Source organism: Vipera berus, assembly GCF_964194415.1.
Source record: "Vipera berus genome assembly, chromosome: 1".
Classification (NCBI taxonomy): domain Eukaryota; kingdom Metazoa; phylum Chordata; class Lepidosauria; order Squamata; family Viperidae; genus Vipera; species Vipera berus.
Genome location: NC_138202.1, coordinates 113,201,986 through 113,218,714, shown reverse-complemented (window position 1 = coordinate 113,218,714; position 16,729 = coordinate 113,201,986). Strand labels below are relative to the sequence as shown.

At 40.2% G+C, this 16,729-nt stretch overlaps 1 protein-coding gene across 1 annotated transcript in view; it reads left to right on the top strand.

The window, feature by feature from the left end:
- The window catches only part of SYT12 (synaptotagmin 12), a gene marked incomplete at its 5' end in the record, with an annotated part of 35,794 nt that extends 22,035 nt beyond the window's left edge, over positions 1-13,759 (top strand). Inside the window, 4 exons of the mRNA XM_081346004.1 lie at positions 6,771-6,986; positions 7,958-8,078; positions 9,294-9,427; positions 12,924-13,759. Of these exons, the coding sequence (XP_081202130.1) occupies positions 6,771-6,986; positions 7,958-8,078; positions 9,294-9,427; positions 12,924-13,097 (645 nt within the window). The 3' untranslated portion in view covers positions 13,098-13,759. The remainder of the gene's footprint in view (positions 1-6,770; positions 6,987-7,957; positions 8,079-9,293; positions 9,428-12,923) is intronic.
- Positions 13,760-16,729: the final 2,970 nt, after the last annotated feature.

Sequence of the window (16,729 nt, the reverse complement as noted above, 5' to 3'; positions counted from 1 at the left end):
TTCTGGTTTTGTTGAAATTTATTGTGTTCTATTTGTTACATTTAGTCCCGTCTTTTCTCCCAAGTAGCCCTAATTCCATTCAGGTCTCTCCATCTTTTTTTCAGCCCATCTTCCCTACAAGTGCAGATAACACCTAGTGGATTTCATGCTGGCAGAGGGATTTGAACCTGGGTCTCCACAGTCAAACACTAATTGCTATCCCAGGCAGTTCCTGAGCTAGGATCCAGGAATGTAGCAGAAAGAACAGCAAAGTTCCCCATCCGTGCATACAGGCCCTTTTCCTTAGAGTAGGAGAAGCTAAATAAAAAGGATACCTCTGCAATATGGCCTGACGTTTTTTGAAAAACAGCAGCGGGGCTCTCTGGGGCTAGCGAAATACCAATGACTGTACTTGCTCATTATATTTAATTGGTTGTATATGTCCCTGTAATATTATGCCTGACATTTTCCTCCTCTGTAGTTAATACAAAGATTGAAGGTGATTTAATTTGGGGAAATAATGCAGAGAGGAACTACTTAGTTTCCTCAGCACGGGTCCTTTTTCTTTGTGCAAAGAAAAAAGATACCTGGAGAGATTAGGTTCTCCTGCTTGAGCAGGGGGCTGGACTAGAAGACCTCCAAGGTCCCTTCCAGCTCTGCTCTATTCTATTCTATTCTATTCTATGGGTCATCCCTAAAAAAATAAGATTGAGTGAGTCCAAAGACAGGCAACAAAAATGGTGCAAGTTCTGAGAGACAAAACATATCAGGAGAGATTGCAGGAACCAAACATGTATAAGTTGGAGGACTTTGAAGGGAAAGGGGGAACATGATTGAAACCTTAAATAGTAAGAGTGTGAATAAAGATTCTCGAAGGCAGTATTTTCAATATTAAGCAAAAATCAAGAAAACGGGGGCATAACCACAATAGCAATAGCACTTAGACTTATATACTGTTTCACAGTGCTTTACAACCCTCTCTAAGCTGTTTAGAGACTCAGCATATTGCCCCAACAATCAGGGTCCTCATTTTACCAACCTCAGAAGGTGTTGTGATTCTGAGCCAGCTGGTGATCCCGGCAGCTGAGTCTGGGGAATCAGAGGAGGAGGAGGAGGGGACTGGGGAGCCATCAGAGTCGGAGGAAGGCTCTGAAGAGTTACAAGACTTACAAAGTGAGGAACAACCTGGCCCCTCTACTCGTGATCAAGCTGAAAGCCAGCTGTGCTGGGAGGCTGAGTCAGACTCAGAGGAAGCACAGCTGGAAGACCTCAGACATGCACATAAATGTAGACAGGTCACATAAGTAGATCAGTGGGAGGCAATGGGGCGACTCCAGGGGAGAAGGAGAAAGCAGTGAGAAGCCACACCTTAGGGGCTGCGTAACAAAATGTGTGGGCAGGGCTGGTTGCTGGAGGCAGCCGTTTGCAAAGAGCTTCTGCTGTTTGTTTATTTTACCAATGAGTTATTTCCTGTTTTGGCTCATGCTTTGTTTTGTTTGTGGACAAAGTCTATAACTCAAATAAAAAAGGGTTTATTTTTCCAGTCTAGTGTTAAAAGAGGGGTTGCCTTGTGAAGTAACAAGGATGTACATAGGCTAGGACAGAACAGAAGGATGGAAGACTGAGTCAACCTTTAGCCAGTCAGGATCGAACTGCAATCAGCCGGCAGTCAGCAGAATTAGCCTGCAATACTGCATTCTGACCACTGCACTACCATGGTTCAAACTGACAGGAGGGATATTCAAAAGTAATGTTAGAAAGTATTACTTCACAGAAAGAATATTGGAAGCTTGGAACTAATTTCCTACTGCGATAGTGAATCAAAATCCTCAAACGGCAGACTTGATGGACCACTAGGTCTTTTTCTGCTGTCAGTTTTCTGTGTTTCTATTTCAAAAGGGACTCAAGCGTTTCTGAAATCTAGAACTCTGAACATTTCGAAGTGCCTGAGACAAACTTACCTCCCTAATTCAGTGAACTGTAAGATGGAGTGGGAGGAGGAGGAGGTATGGCATAGGCAGGCTATACTCAGCTTTAACCTGATTTAACTTTCCTGCAAAGTTGATTACCTGATCTGGTCTACTTAGAAGGGTTGTCAAGAGGGAATGGAAGAATTCTATTTTTACGTAACAGACCCTTAATTACTTAGAACCCTGATACCGATCGCACCTGTGCATGAGCACACAACAATTTCTTCTTGCTATTTTTAAATTGTGCAAAGCCAGGCTGTATGACAAGTGTCATATCTACATAGGCTCTTCCAGGTTATATCAGGAGAGATCCTAGGTGGCTATCCTTGAAGGAAATTAACCTTATGAACTGCTCCAGACTGTTGACTGCATTATGACAGCTCTAATGACCTTTTGTGTAGTATTTCCCTGAAGATAATGTTGGGCCCTGTGTCCTATTGCCATTTACTGATATAAAACTTTTAATTTGGGGAACTATTACTGCTTAAATAGTGGAATCATGACTGATGTAATGCAAACAGTTTGGAAAATGAGTGTAAGGAAAATGCTATAACTGGCAAAAAGTGCACAGCACATTATTCACAGAGGAAACACAGACAGGAGTCAGTGCTATGGATTTTGCACAATGCCTAAGCCAAAAGTAGGGAATTTTCTGTAACCCTCTGACCCAGGACTGGAAAATGCTTCTGGATTAATAGGAAGGGGTGGTGCTGGCAACAGGTGGCAGCTATAAACCAGGATCTGTCAGTATGGGGCCAGATGTCAGAGAATCAGCAAGTAGTTATAAAACTAATTAGCATGGATCACAATACATAAGTAGGGTTTCTGGCAGATGGAAACAGAGACAAAGGCCCCTGAGGAAAATGACTGAAGGTGGCTGAGGCTGAACTGGTAGTTTTAAGTCTTTCATAAAAAACCACTTTTTCCTTGCTTAAATTCTGAGGTTCATCCTATAATGTGGGCTAACATTTAAAGTAAAGCCAAAAATATCATCCAAATACTGCAATCTGAATAGACAAAGCACAATAAGAGCCATTGTGATGTGGTAGATAGAACAGACTAAGGAAATGTGGTTCAGATCACAAAACTCACCTCTTCACCTTAGCCAAGCTTTCAGCTTCTCTGGATAATTACAGGGGTAAAATAGGAACAAGGAAAAACACAACAGCCATCTTTAGGAGAATCAGAGTATTAGGCTTTGACATGTGCTAGCAAGATTGTGTATTATTATTATTATTATTATTATTATTATTATTATTATTATTACTACTACTACTACTACTAGTAGTAGTAGTAGTAGTATTAACCCCCATCCTCCAAGTGACAACAATCAAACCATTTGATGGGCTCCATATCACCCTGGGGTACCAGGTCTGTCGGCAAACCCATGTCTTCAGGGCTTTTCAAAGGAGTATCAAGATGGGGGACAATCTTATCTTTGCAGGGATGATGTTCCCCGAGGTGAGCCACCATGGGGAAGACCTCCTTACCCTGCCTCCCTGATCTGGTGGTTGAGTAGATATAATTGGGAAAAGATGATCCTTCAAATAACCTGGCCTCAAGCCGTTGGAAGGCCTTGCAATAGTAAATTCCCACTGAACCTTTTCTAATCCTGGACATTAGCATTTCTGAGAGCTGAGGTTTCCCTTTTGCTGGCCTCTGGCAACTGTGATCTCCGTAGCATTCACATTGCTACATATGTTATAGCTGTGTATAGATCTTTTACCTCACTTCAGGAGTCCTCATTCAGTGTCTTCTGCCTTGTTTTCTCTTTAAGCACTCCTTGGGGCTTTTCGCAGGCCATGCTACATTTGAAGAGCAGTTGAAATTTGCTGTTGCTGCAAAATGGACTGTGATTTCCCTCTCTCCCCTCATTCTGCAATAGCATGTTTCTCATTAGATCAGGATTTAACTGTCCTATAGAGCAGGGGTCCTGAACCCCTAGTCCGTGGACCAGTATCGGGCCACGGCATGCCAGCAACTGGTCCACACAAACAAGCAAAGCCCCATCTGCGGGATGCAGGTAGCACACAAAACCAGGCCCCCAGAAAAACTTTTCTCCACGGAACCGGTCCCTAGTGCCCAAAAGGTTGGGGACCTCTGCTATAGAGCAATTTGCAGTGCACTGTGGAAAACTTGCAATTTAGAATCAGGGGATCCTTACACTGTTCAGATTTGTTGACTTGTTTTAATAATTGTATTATTGCTCTTCGTTGGGATAAGGAATAGTCCCTGCAAAATAATGGCTAATCTCTCGTGTCTCTATAGATTTCTGCTAGTGCCATTTATGACTTTGGTTATGTGGGAAGTCAGCTCCCCAGAGAAGGAAATATTAAAAAGGGCAGGAAAATATATTTCCTGAAAGGATCTTGAAGAGGCAGGAAAGCATGCCCAGTTTTCTTAATGGCCCCAGGTCTCCCTTCCTCCAAGCAGAAACCAGTTCTATAGAAATGCATACTTTACAAAAGGAAACATGTGATGAGCGACAACAATTTCAAAGTACAATGACTTTAAACTACATAGAAATCCAGAATAACTTTGAGAGTATGAATCAACTCATTTTCAACTTAATTTCACTCCAAGAAATTCCTCAGGAAAATACAGTAGAGATGACTGAACAAGATTCTGAAGACAGAGACTCAGAGAAGGAACCTTATAAAACGCTCATTCCAAAAAAGGAAGTATATGATAAGCAGCAAAAATTTCAAAGGACAATGACCTTAAATTACAAGGAAATGCAGAAGAACTTTAAGAGCATGAATCAACTTATTCTCAACTTAATTTCACTTCAAGAACTCTCTCAGGAAAATATAGCAGAGATGATTAAATATAATTTTGAGGATAGAGACTTGAAGATGGAATCATATAAAATAAAAAATTATGATTTAATTCAATTGGGAAATATTTTAATACGTCTAAACAACTTTGAAGATAAGGAAAAGAATGAGAAAAAATTCCATTTAGGGAAACAAATGATGATGAAACATCAGAAAAAAGATGGAATATATCAGAAAGAATACTTCAAAAAGAAACATTTGTTTGAATATGGCTAAGAAATGGGAAAATTTTGAAATATACTACTCTTAGAGGGAAATTTTTTCTTCCTCCAAATCGATATAATTGTGGTTTTTTGTTGTTGTTTTTCCTATTCTTCTGAGTTGAATTGATTTAAACAAAAGCAAACGTTTTAGCTACTTAAATGTGATGATAAGAAAAATATAAAAAATGTGTTTTGAATGAGATTTAAAGGATTAGATGATTAGAACTATTGAATGGAATGTTCAAAGTTTAAATAGACTAAATACATTTTTAGGTATGGTTTAAAAATGAGAAATTGAGGGAATAAATATATATTAAATTAGAAGAAATACATATTTTCATATGTCATTTTTTGTAGTTTAGTACTTAAATTCACTAATGTAAATATAGTTGAATGTTGAACTGATTGTTATTTGTAAGAACATTTAGAATTTGGAGGGAGAAATAAGCTGCTCTTTCTTTCTTTTTGTTTCTTTTTGTTTCTTGTTTTTTTACTTATTGATTGGGAAATATAAAAATATGAGAGGGTATGGAAAAAACAGAATGAAATCCACCAAGGTAAATATAGTTAAGTGTTAAAAAGGGGAGAAATAAGCTGAAATAAACATGGTGACAGGATTTATGACAAGGCAACTAAAATGATATACAGGATTATTAAAACTATATATTGAACTGTTGTTAAGCAAATATAACTGTCTTAAAGTAATGTTTTGCAAAGAAAGATACGTTGGGGAAAGAGGAAATCAAATAATTAACATATGGAATATAGATTATAGAAATTAATTGTTAAGGACTGTCTTATAAATGTTACCCAGACAACATTCTGTTTTATAATGATTTATGTTATGTTAAAAAATTCTAATAAAATATTTACAAAAAAAAGAAATGCAGATGTAAACCATTAGGAAGGTTGGAGCTAGAAGCTTAGGAAGACAAAGACACCTCAGATCTACCTACCCCATCCCCAGGGAAGCAGGAGATGACCTTTGGACATAATAGGATTAACCCATCACCATAGGAATACCATAAAGGCACACACTGACTCAGGTCAAAAGTTCATGACACAGGAAATAGCCTAAACAGGAACAGGAAGCAGCTCCAAACAAAAGGCTTGAGTGGGTATAAAAACCCACTCCCTACATGTGTTCAGCCCTTTTTTTCTGCCAGACATCTTCCTATCTGGTTCTCCTCTCCAGTAAACTACAACCTTCTTCCCAAAGCAGTTGCCACGTTTATTCCCAGCTTGGATGAACCACGATGAAGACCTTTCTTCCAACAGTTATTAAAGGTCTCTTTGGGGTATTGTTCAGGTCAGGGAAGAAGAAGCATAATAAGACAAAACATCCTTTATATATTGTCAGTTATGGTTTTGGGTAGCTCAAATTTATTTAGGTTTTCTGATCTATTAAGTGGCTACTAATAATATTCGTGGTGACTCAGTGGTTCGAATGCAGTACTGCAGGCTACTTCTGCTGACTGCCAGCTGACTGTAATTCGGCAGTTCAAGTCTCACGGGCTCAAGGTTGACTCAGCCTTCCATCCTTCTGAGGTTGGTAAAATGAGGTCCCAGATTGTTGGGGGCAATATGTTGACTCTGTAAATTGTTTAGTGTGCTGTAAAGCATTGTGAAGTGGTATGTAAGTCTAAATGCTATTGCTATTGCTACTTTAAACTATAATCTTCTCTTTAAAAAGAGTGACAGCTTCATCTCCCTTGCCAGGATGGCTTTTTAAACTTGAATATTTTTAAACCTCTTCTACTGCATCCTCTTTCTCTATACAGATCCAAAGAAGTGCTTACTCCGTCTTCTTTGATGAGAAGTTTTCCATTCCCTTGGATCCTTCTACGTTGGAGGAAAACAGCTTGAGATTCTCTGTTTTTGGCATTGATGAGGATGAGAGAAACATCAGCACTGGTGTGGCTGAGCTGAAGTTGTCCGATTTGGGTATCTTTGTTCGGCCTTTCAACGCCTGGCTTTATCTGCAGGACATGAATAAGGTTCATCCTATTACTGCACACAGATTTGGAGTCCAGAAAGGAAGGCCTATCACTTGCTGGTTTTGTTACTATTGTACTGTCATGAAAGGGAAAAGGCCCTTGCAAGATTTTCCTATCTCAGGAGCCAAAATAATTTGGCTGTATCTCAATATGTCATGCCTTCCTTCAGGCAAGAATCTCCGAGTCTCCAGTTCTGCCATTACTGTTCTCTAAAAACGAGTCAGTAGTCCCAAGAGCAATGGAGGAAAATCTCCGTGCTGTTAGTCAGACAAAAGCTATTCTTCTCACTTGTGAGCTCTTTGATTGAGGCTGTAGTTGCAGGAGGACTGGGCAAAATAGATTTCTAAAGACTAAATGAAACTAAAGTATTTAGGGGAGCTTCTTCAGCCTCTTGGTAATGCTCCACAATCTTCCCAGGTTGGTGGCCCAGAGTGGGGGGGGGAGAAAGAAGGGATGGTTTAGTGGGAGGGAAAGCCGTGTGTGTGTGCACACGTGCAGGAGCATCCATTGCTCGCGCAAGGGGGTCGAGAACACCCATGAGGCTCACGCAAATGAGGCCCCAAATGTTTGTGCAAGTGGGGCCATGAGCCTCCGTGACACTCACGTCACTGAGGCCATGAGCCTGTGATACTTATGCAAGTGAGGCTACAAGCCCCAGTGACGTTCACACAAGAGCCCCCATGCACCCATGACCTGCGAGTGGGCTGTACATGCCCACCAGCCATCCACTCACCTGGTCCGGTTACAAATAGGCCATGAACCGATAATGGGCCATGGCCCACAGGTTGGGGACCCCTGCTCTAGGTTATCTGAATACTAAACTTCAGTTTTTAGGGCACCTTTCCTAGTGGCATTCTAATGTATTCCCCTTGCTCGCACTCAGGAGAAAAGAAAATAAATTATGCCATTAGTTCCTTTGCAAGGCTTGTAGAATATTGAATGATGAATGTTCCTCTCCTTTGTATTTATAGGCAACTGATTCAGTGGGTGAAATCCTGCTGTGTCTTAGCTATTTACCCACAGCAGAGCGATTGACTGTAGTTGTGGTTAAAGCCAAGAATCTTGTGTGGACTAATGGAAAAATGACTGCAGGTCAGTAGGATCCCTTTTGTCCCTTCGTCCACCCCCTTCCCCAGTGCTGGAAAAATTATAAATATGATGCCACAGCATTCAGTGAATGGGTCAGCAATGGTTGAGAGTACAATCTGGTTCTCTTGCAAGTTGAGTAGAAGAGTTGGAATAATAATGTATTGCAATCTATTTTATCATATTTTCTTTAAGGATTAATTTAGTTCTGCTACAAATCCAGGGAGAGGAAAAAAGTGATATACATACTAATGTCTGTAATGTATTCTCTGTATTAGAGAAGTATTGATCAGTGTAAAACTATGATAAGCTCTACTAAATTGTTATGTCACAAAATCCTTAGGATGAGTGGAAGAATTCTGATTTCTGTATGCTGGTAGCAAATGACTTTATTTCCAAATGCAGTGAATAATCCACATTTGCTACCCAGATTCTGAGACTGAAATTCATTCCAACCACTCAGTAAAAGCTTTGAAAAGTAGAAAAGATGGAGTGTAGTGACCCCTGTGCCCCAGTTCTCTAAAGCGGGTTTGTAGGGCCAAAGGGAACAAACACAGTGGCTGAAAATCTCATTCCTCCCACATCAGTCATCAGGTAGAATACAAAAATAATAATAATCTCCCCTCTCCGTGACCTTAACTTTTAAAATTTGCTAAATCTACATTATAGATAATTGGTTTTTCCAATCATATAAGGTTCAAGGCAGAAAATATGGAGAGGGATTGATTGAGGGATGGAGACACAATGTGTTGCCAAGTTTCTATGATCTTTTCCAGAAGATCATAGCAGGACAGCCATTGTATATTTTGGAATGTCTCTCTAAACATCAACCTACTTAAATAGCTGTTAGCAGAAATTGAAAATCTATAGGAGGTTACTGTCTTTGAAGAAATTAGGAAATGATCGGTTAATTTCCTATTTTAATTAATTGGATTTCTCCTGGTTCTGGTCAGCAAGTGTGTTTGTAGAAGTTAACCTACCCTGAAGAGCCTGATTATAATGCTTTAAAATCAGACTATGATGTGATATATATATATTTCTGGTCATGTGGCAGCGTATTTTCTATTCATCCTTGATCTCCAGAATAAAAAAAACACAGAGGTGGTACACAGTAGCAGAAATTGCAGTCACTGAAGCTATGACAGAGTTTCAAAGATAAAATAAGGATGGTGCAAAAACCATTTCTTTGGACTATGGATCATCTCCTTATTCTTCCTTCAGATCCTTTTGTCAAAGTGTACTTGCTGCAAGATGGGAGGAAGATCAGCAAGAAAAAAACTGCAGTAAAGAGAGATGACACAAATCCAGTGTTTAATGAGGCCATGATTTTTTCAGTGCCAGCAATTGTCCTGCAGGTAAGAGCTCTCTGGTTCAAGTGATGTACCTGGTGCCCTCCAATGAACCACCACCACCCTGTCATGGGCACGGGCATTAAAACACGTACACTGCAGAAACAAGCTGGTGGTTTTGGCATCCATCTCTAGCCCAAGCATTCCTGAGACATTACGTGCTATTGTGCAAGTGGTGTTGAAGGGCACATATTCTGTTCAGGCCCTGATCTATAACTTGACTAGAGTCTAGTTGCCTGTGATACTACAGATGAGCTGGTTCTGAATCCTTCCAGTCAGGATTGTCAGCAGTGACTCAAGTAGTTGTTTTCCCCACAACCCTACTGCTTGAGATGCTTTCAGCTAGAGATGCCAGGGATTGAATCTGGGATCTTGTACACACTCTAATGTGCTCAGCTAGGCAGCTGTGCATTTTCTCATTTCAGTTTATGCTGAGTCAGGTGAATGGTGTTTGATCATAAGTTAACTTCTGGCATGTCCATATAACTATTTTACATGTAAGCATATCCTGCTAGACTTACATCAGTCGCAGACTGCTTAAACAGAACCATTGTCATTGGCCCCAGAACTTGGAGTAGTGACTCCCCCTGTGTGTCCTTCAGAGTTGGAGGGACAAGAGTAGAATTAAATAGGTCTGTTCCATCTGCAGGGTTTATGGTACATGACTGTGCTTTCATAGCAATTAAAGCCAGATCATTGGAACAAAATGCTCAACTACAAAATGAAGCAGAAATGTTAAAAAAAATACTTGGGTGAATGAGGGTGTGTGTTAAATTGTGGGTTTTTTATTCCTCTATGCTGCCCAGAGTCACTGTGGGTGAGTTGGGTGGCCATATAAATTTACTGATTTTTTTTAAAAAAAACCCTTACTTTTGACAGTCTGTAAATAATTGAGAAGTAGTTTTGTCAACAAACATAGACCTTTTAGGGATTATGGCAGATATAAATACAGGGCGGTTTATGCTGTACCTTACACTAAACTGCTTATGTCAGTGATCATGTGTACCAAAGGTTTTACGTGCATCACAGACTGAAATTAAAGGCAGCCTGTCGCAGGGTGCCCCAAATTAGGGCACTGTGCTAAATTCAGACCAGCAAAAATAAATAAACTGAAACAGAATAGGCTTATAGCATTTAATTCTGCCTGTCTTAGTCTTGGTGATTTCACAAGTTTTTCTTGATGGAAAATAGATTCTGTCTACAGCAGGGGTGTCAAACTCAATTTCATTGAGGGCCGCATCAGCATGGCAGTTGCCCTCAGGGGACCGGGTGGGTATGGCCTGGGTGGGCATGGGTGGCCTATTGGGTGGGCGTGGCTAGAGTGCGTATGGCCTACTGGGTGGGCATGGCCAGCTCTACATGGTTCACATCAAGGGTGCCTATGGGGGCCTGGGCAGGAGTGGGACATATCTGAGGGTCTCTGGCAGAAGGAGGGTCTCTGGGCCAGGGCCAAGGCAGTGGGGGCCGTTCCCTCACTGTTTCCAGGATGGCTTCACGGGCCGCATGAAACCACTTTGCGGGCCGGATCCGGCCCCCGGGCCTTGTGTTTGACATGTCTGGTCTACAGGGATTTGGCATAAAAAGCAGAGGCTTTCAAATTAAATTCTCCGGGGGGAAAAAGCTGTCCGGGGAAAAGACGTAAACTGAACCACCATGTCACTTGGTAGGCTGAATATAAGATTCCTTTTGCTTTTCAGTCATTCAAAAGCTCTTGTGCTGAAATCTAATGAACCCCATCTAAAAGAATAATCTTCAAATGAGAAGATACTGTATGAGGAAGCTTTATTCAGCAGTAGCATGGAGACAAGTAAAAGGATGGGATATCACAATAACCCAGAAAAGGCTTACTTTCCTTGTTATCCCTCTTTTTCTTGGAAGATGAGATGATCAGAAGAGATAGGACAAAGCTTCTGGAACAAGCATTCACAAAAATAAGCAGAATAGGAACCACGATAAAAAATATTATACATAAATCTGCAGATGGCCTGAAGACCTATTAATGTTTCATTTGCAAACAGAGCAACGACTAACTTAGAATAAATAAAGATCCAGTTGCTAATTCCTGTTGAAAGGTTGAGGTCATACACTTCAGTCTACATTAGAGGAGCAGAGCTTTTCCTAAATAATAGAATGTGCATTTGAAGACACATTTTGGAGTGGTTTAAGAAATTCATCCAAGATGAAACTTCTAAAATTTGACTTTCTCAGACAACTGTCTTGTACTTCTCTCGTGCAGTTTTTCAAGCCTTGCTTGAAAAAGTCAATTATAAATGACTTTTTCCACATCTTCCTTTCCTTTCCTTTCCTTTCCTTTCCTTTCCTTTCCTTTCCTTTCCTTTCCTTTCCTTTCCTTTCCTTTCCTTTCCTTTCCTTTCCTTTCCTTTCCTTCTTTCCTTTCCTTTCCTTCTTTCCTTTCCTTTCCTTTCCTTTCCTTTCCTTTCCTTTCCTTTCCTTTCCTTTCCTTTCCTTTCCTTTCCTTTCCTTTCCATCCTTCTTGTTCCTGCTATGTCTTTAACTACCTCCAAACCCCAGAAATCAGGCCTGTAGATTGAATGGCTTATTTAAATCACAGGCTACCTACCTACTGGAGAGATAAAAACTGAAGTTGGTTTTTGAATGGGTTGATCATATTCAGAATGAAAAGCCAAAAAATATTAAACTACATTAAATATTTCATTAAACTAAAGCCAGTTAGTCTGATTACTTTTAAAAAAATATAAGCCAGTACTACAGAAGTGGCTTCTGAGAAGACGCTTTGGTCTTGATGGAGCTCTGTAGGTACAAGATCATAGTTTCACGGTTCATGTTCCATTGCATAATTGCTGGCTTTTCAGAGTGGCTTAGGACAAAATGAAAGATTATACTGGTGTACGCAGAAACAATTTTCTCATGACGTTGTGGGGCTTTCATGGCTCTTGAGAAGCTGAAGTGATGATCTGTGCCAAAAGAAACACCGTGAATATAGTTTTGCAGCATTTCCTTTACAGCTGTGGGCCAGTTCAAGTCACTTTGGTGGGAAATTTCAGCACCGAATTCCTGGAACTTCTCCCTACCATCTGCTACCAGAACACAGTGGTATCTTGCAGTTTCCCTCTCAGCTCTCTCCTGTTGCTCTGTGGTATGGTCTTGCCACTCCCCCAGCACAGTGGCCATCTGGGGATTTTTAGCCTTTTTCTCTCTCATCACAAATGTGGGGTGTCTGTTGGCTGCCAGTTTTTGTACCAATGAAATAACGGAGCACCAGAATGAAATCCCACTGAAGGCTCAAAGAGATGACAGAGTGCAGGAATGAGGACACCGGGCAGCATTGCAGAGCTGTTGAAAAGGGTAAGATGGGCAAGCTTTGTGACTCTGGGCAAATTCCCCAACTTTCAACCTTCTAATTGCATTGCTTTACTTAAACTAAAATGCATAACTAGGTGTAGTTTGTCGATTGAAGGTAGCAGAATTCCAATGCACTGTATACCATCAAAGATTCTAACCCTAATTTATGACTTTACAGGAACTCTCTCTTCGGGTGACGGTCGCAGAATGCTGTGAAGATGGGAGGGCTGAAAATATTGGCCATGTTGTCATAGGCCCAGCTGCAGGAGGCATGGGCATCACTCACTGGAATCAAATGTTGGCTACCTTGAGGAAACCTATATCCATGTGGCACCCACTTCGACAAAGCTAAGGGCATACCTGCACTTCATTGAAAATAATCCAACACGGTGCTTAAATAACTCCAGGAGGCCAATGCGTTGGAACAATGAATTTGTGAGACTATAAGAGTTAAAAAAATAATCTAAATATTTCTCACAAACCGTAATAGCAGTGACAGATGATTATGTGATGATGGATTGCCAAATAAGACTACCCAAGCCTTGGAAAAGAATCATAGCTAAAACAGTAAGAGAAAAAGATATATAAATACAGATGGCTTCCTATTAGCTGGTGGACTTTTGATTCCAACATTCTGAATCACCAACTTGGAGAGCCAGTTATTCTTAAAAGTTTTTTTACGCTGAGTCTTGCGGTTCCACATTATTTTCCTCATTGAAGGCTGAAAAGGAAAGCTTATAATATTTTATGTACTTGACTTCACCTGTGTTTCGGACGTGTTGACTTGGAAGTCAAATTCTTGGGAGTGAATGGGTCCTGCTTTGATATAAATATATATTTGAATCACAATTTTTTTACTTCATTCATTCCTTTGTTGGGAATCAAGTCTTGATTATTTCGGATAAATTTGGGCAAAATTACTTCCAGCTAAAGTTGCTTAAGTCACATTTTTGCAATCATTGTCACGTGTGTCTTATGGTTGAGATTCAAGTACTGTTGCCCTGTTTGCCTGTTTTGGAGAAGAAAACTAAAAGGCTCATATGTGAATAAACATTTGACAGAGTGAACTTTTACAAAGATGTGCATCATTAGCTATGTGGACTACTGCTTGCTATAAATGCTCAACCAATTTGTTTTGAAGATTCATTAATCTTTCTCCTCTCTTTGAATTATGGTAAAAATGTAATCCCACATAGAGCACAGCACCATCACAGAGATGACCTCTGCTCATGCAATACCTACCTGGGCTCTGGTGTGGTCCTGTTTAATTCCAATGTCCAATAGGAACACTATCATCACAGAGGATGCAATATTGTGCTTATCTACTGAGATGTAAATTCACTGGGCCTTATTTTATATATATGGTATAAAATTCAATAGCCAATGAACTTTTCCTTCCCCTTTTCACCATTTATTAGCAAATGGAGACCAGCCTGTTTATAAAGTGTGAATGCTTTATTTATTCAGTTTATGTGTGCTTGACCTCAAGAAGCAGTTGACATCATACAGGGGCAGAAGAAGAGAGGAAGTGGAGTGGATACAGATGTATCATGCATGATAGATCCATCCTTAGAATAGTAAATTTGATTGGGTAATTTGTAATTCAAGGTCACATCAGTCATAGGACACTAAATATTTGTATTTTGAGAAATAAGAAATGGCAGCTTGAAAAATGAAAATGAAATTGAGGAGAAAAAAAGAGAAATTCTATGGAAAAATATTTCATGGTTACTGAAAACATTGTGGGTGATGTATTTGCACCCAATAGGTCACTTTTGGTGAGATGGGTGGCTCTATAAATTTGATAAGTAAATAAATGTAAATAAAAATATCTTTTTTGTTATTAATTTTAAAATTTGTAAAAAGAATGTAGGAACACCAACAGGATAAAAAAAATCTTAACCTCACAAATAACTAAGCATTGTTCTGATATGATTTCTAGGCAATCTGTCGTCTTTTTGATCCTCATGTAGTAATTTTGTGAACGTCTGATTAGTTGGCTGACTTTCTAATTTGCAATCTTGCAGTGGCACATGCAAGATGGAAAGTAATATAACTATATCTATATCAATATCACATGTTTGCACCCCCATACATCATATGATATCAAGAGCACGCCAGCGGCAACACACTGCAAAATCCCCGAGACTCTGTTTCCTTGACACCCTTGGAAAATCATTTTATTCCTTCTTCCCTTGCATTAGAAAACATGAGTTTCACTGAGGTCAGCCTGTCTGTATGGTAATTCACTCTGACTAGACAAGATTGGCCTGTTCACCTTCCTACCTCTATTTCATTTAGTCCAGCTCAAGAAATAGCCAGCTTTGAATCAGGATTTTCTGGGATGCCACCTGGCGCTTCCTACACCTGCTCCTGGATGAATTCAAACTTTGTCTCTTTGTGATGGCACAGAAGATATTTTTTTTAATTCATGGACCTCTGGAAGTTCAGTCCAGGGTGGGATAACTTCACAACTGGCATATTGTGAGGCAGAGCATGTGCTACTGTGGCTGCCTGGTATTTGCTAAAGATCTCCCTGTGCACTCCAGAGCAAAGCCTTGCTGAATACATTCAGAATTCAGGAATGGTGCAGATGAAATGGGGGAATCCTAGGAGGGATTGGAAAGGCATTGGGAATGGTTTGAAAAATGCAACGAATGGTGGTGTGGCGGAATCCATTACTTATGGTCCAAAGAAGCATTAAAATATATCTTTAAGCTCCCTCCAGCTCTTAATGCTTACCGATCAACATTTTGAAAGCAAGATTTCCCTAAGGGCAAAGCTTTAATTCTTGCATGTGACAAATAGCTTGCTTTTGGATGGATATACCATGTGTTTTTATAGCACACACAGACCTGTATCTGACTTCTCCAGAAAATACATCTCTTTCCATGCTACCATATAATGGTGAGGATCCCCACAAGGTGTAAATTCTAGAAAGGTTGTGCTCTCTTGCAGCCCAGACTATCCCTTTACCAAAGCAGAAGCTATGCCACTAAGGAAAAACACGGCATTCAATAAAGGTAATTTAAGCATCTCCTGTGAATGGTGTCTAGGGAACAGACTGTTTTAGCACAGAGAAGAAGCCGCTGACAGCTTAAAGATCTTTTCAAGGATTAGATTATACAGACAATGAATCTTCTTAGGAAATGGATTTCATGTAGCAGGAAAACATTTTCTGAATTAAAGCTAGATAGGAAATAGAACCTGTTAAAACTAGGAACAGATGCTTTAAAAAGCAAGTTCTTATATTTCAGATGTCTGGGATACAAATCTCACAGAACTCTCATTCCAACTATCAAGCCTTGAAAAGGGAGGCTGTGTCCTGTTTTGTAATCCATTCATTCATTTTTGGGGATTAGAGAACAAGGAGGTCTGTGTGGGCAAAATCCTACCCCTCTGTTTTCTTGTTAATAATCAGACTGTCTGAGAGGCTTCCATTTGGATTCCTGCACTTAGCAGGAAGTCTGATTTGATGGCCTAAATGACCGCTTCCCTCCGCTGATTCTAGTATTGTTTATGGGCATGAGGGAACTTTATTTGACATGAGAGAACTTTTACTGATATGTTGCTAAGGCCTGTACTCCGAAGCACTGATGTGCTGTGGAGGGTGGGGGTAATAGATAACACATGCTTCTCCTGAGCTTGTAATAAATCAGTGAGTGCATAGATGTTGCATGCTACATTCTCACAGTGAGAACACCAATATAGGGTTAGTAGCTTTTCATAGGCACAGCTGGGCTGGTGCAAGCAGGCATTCCTGTCTCATCTTCCCTCCAAATGCTCTACAATGAAATAACCCAATAATCTTGATGAAGAAAATTTTCATGAGAAAATCTATGTGGTTGCTCAGGATCAACATAACCAGTCAGTTGGCAGAGAGACCTTCCTTGAATGGTCTCTCTGCCAGGAAGAAGCCCTCTACCAAAGGTTGAAGGATTATCTCCCTCTGTTCCCGCTGTACTACAGCCTGCCCTACACAAT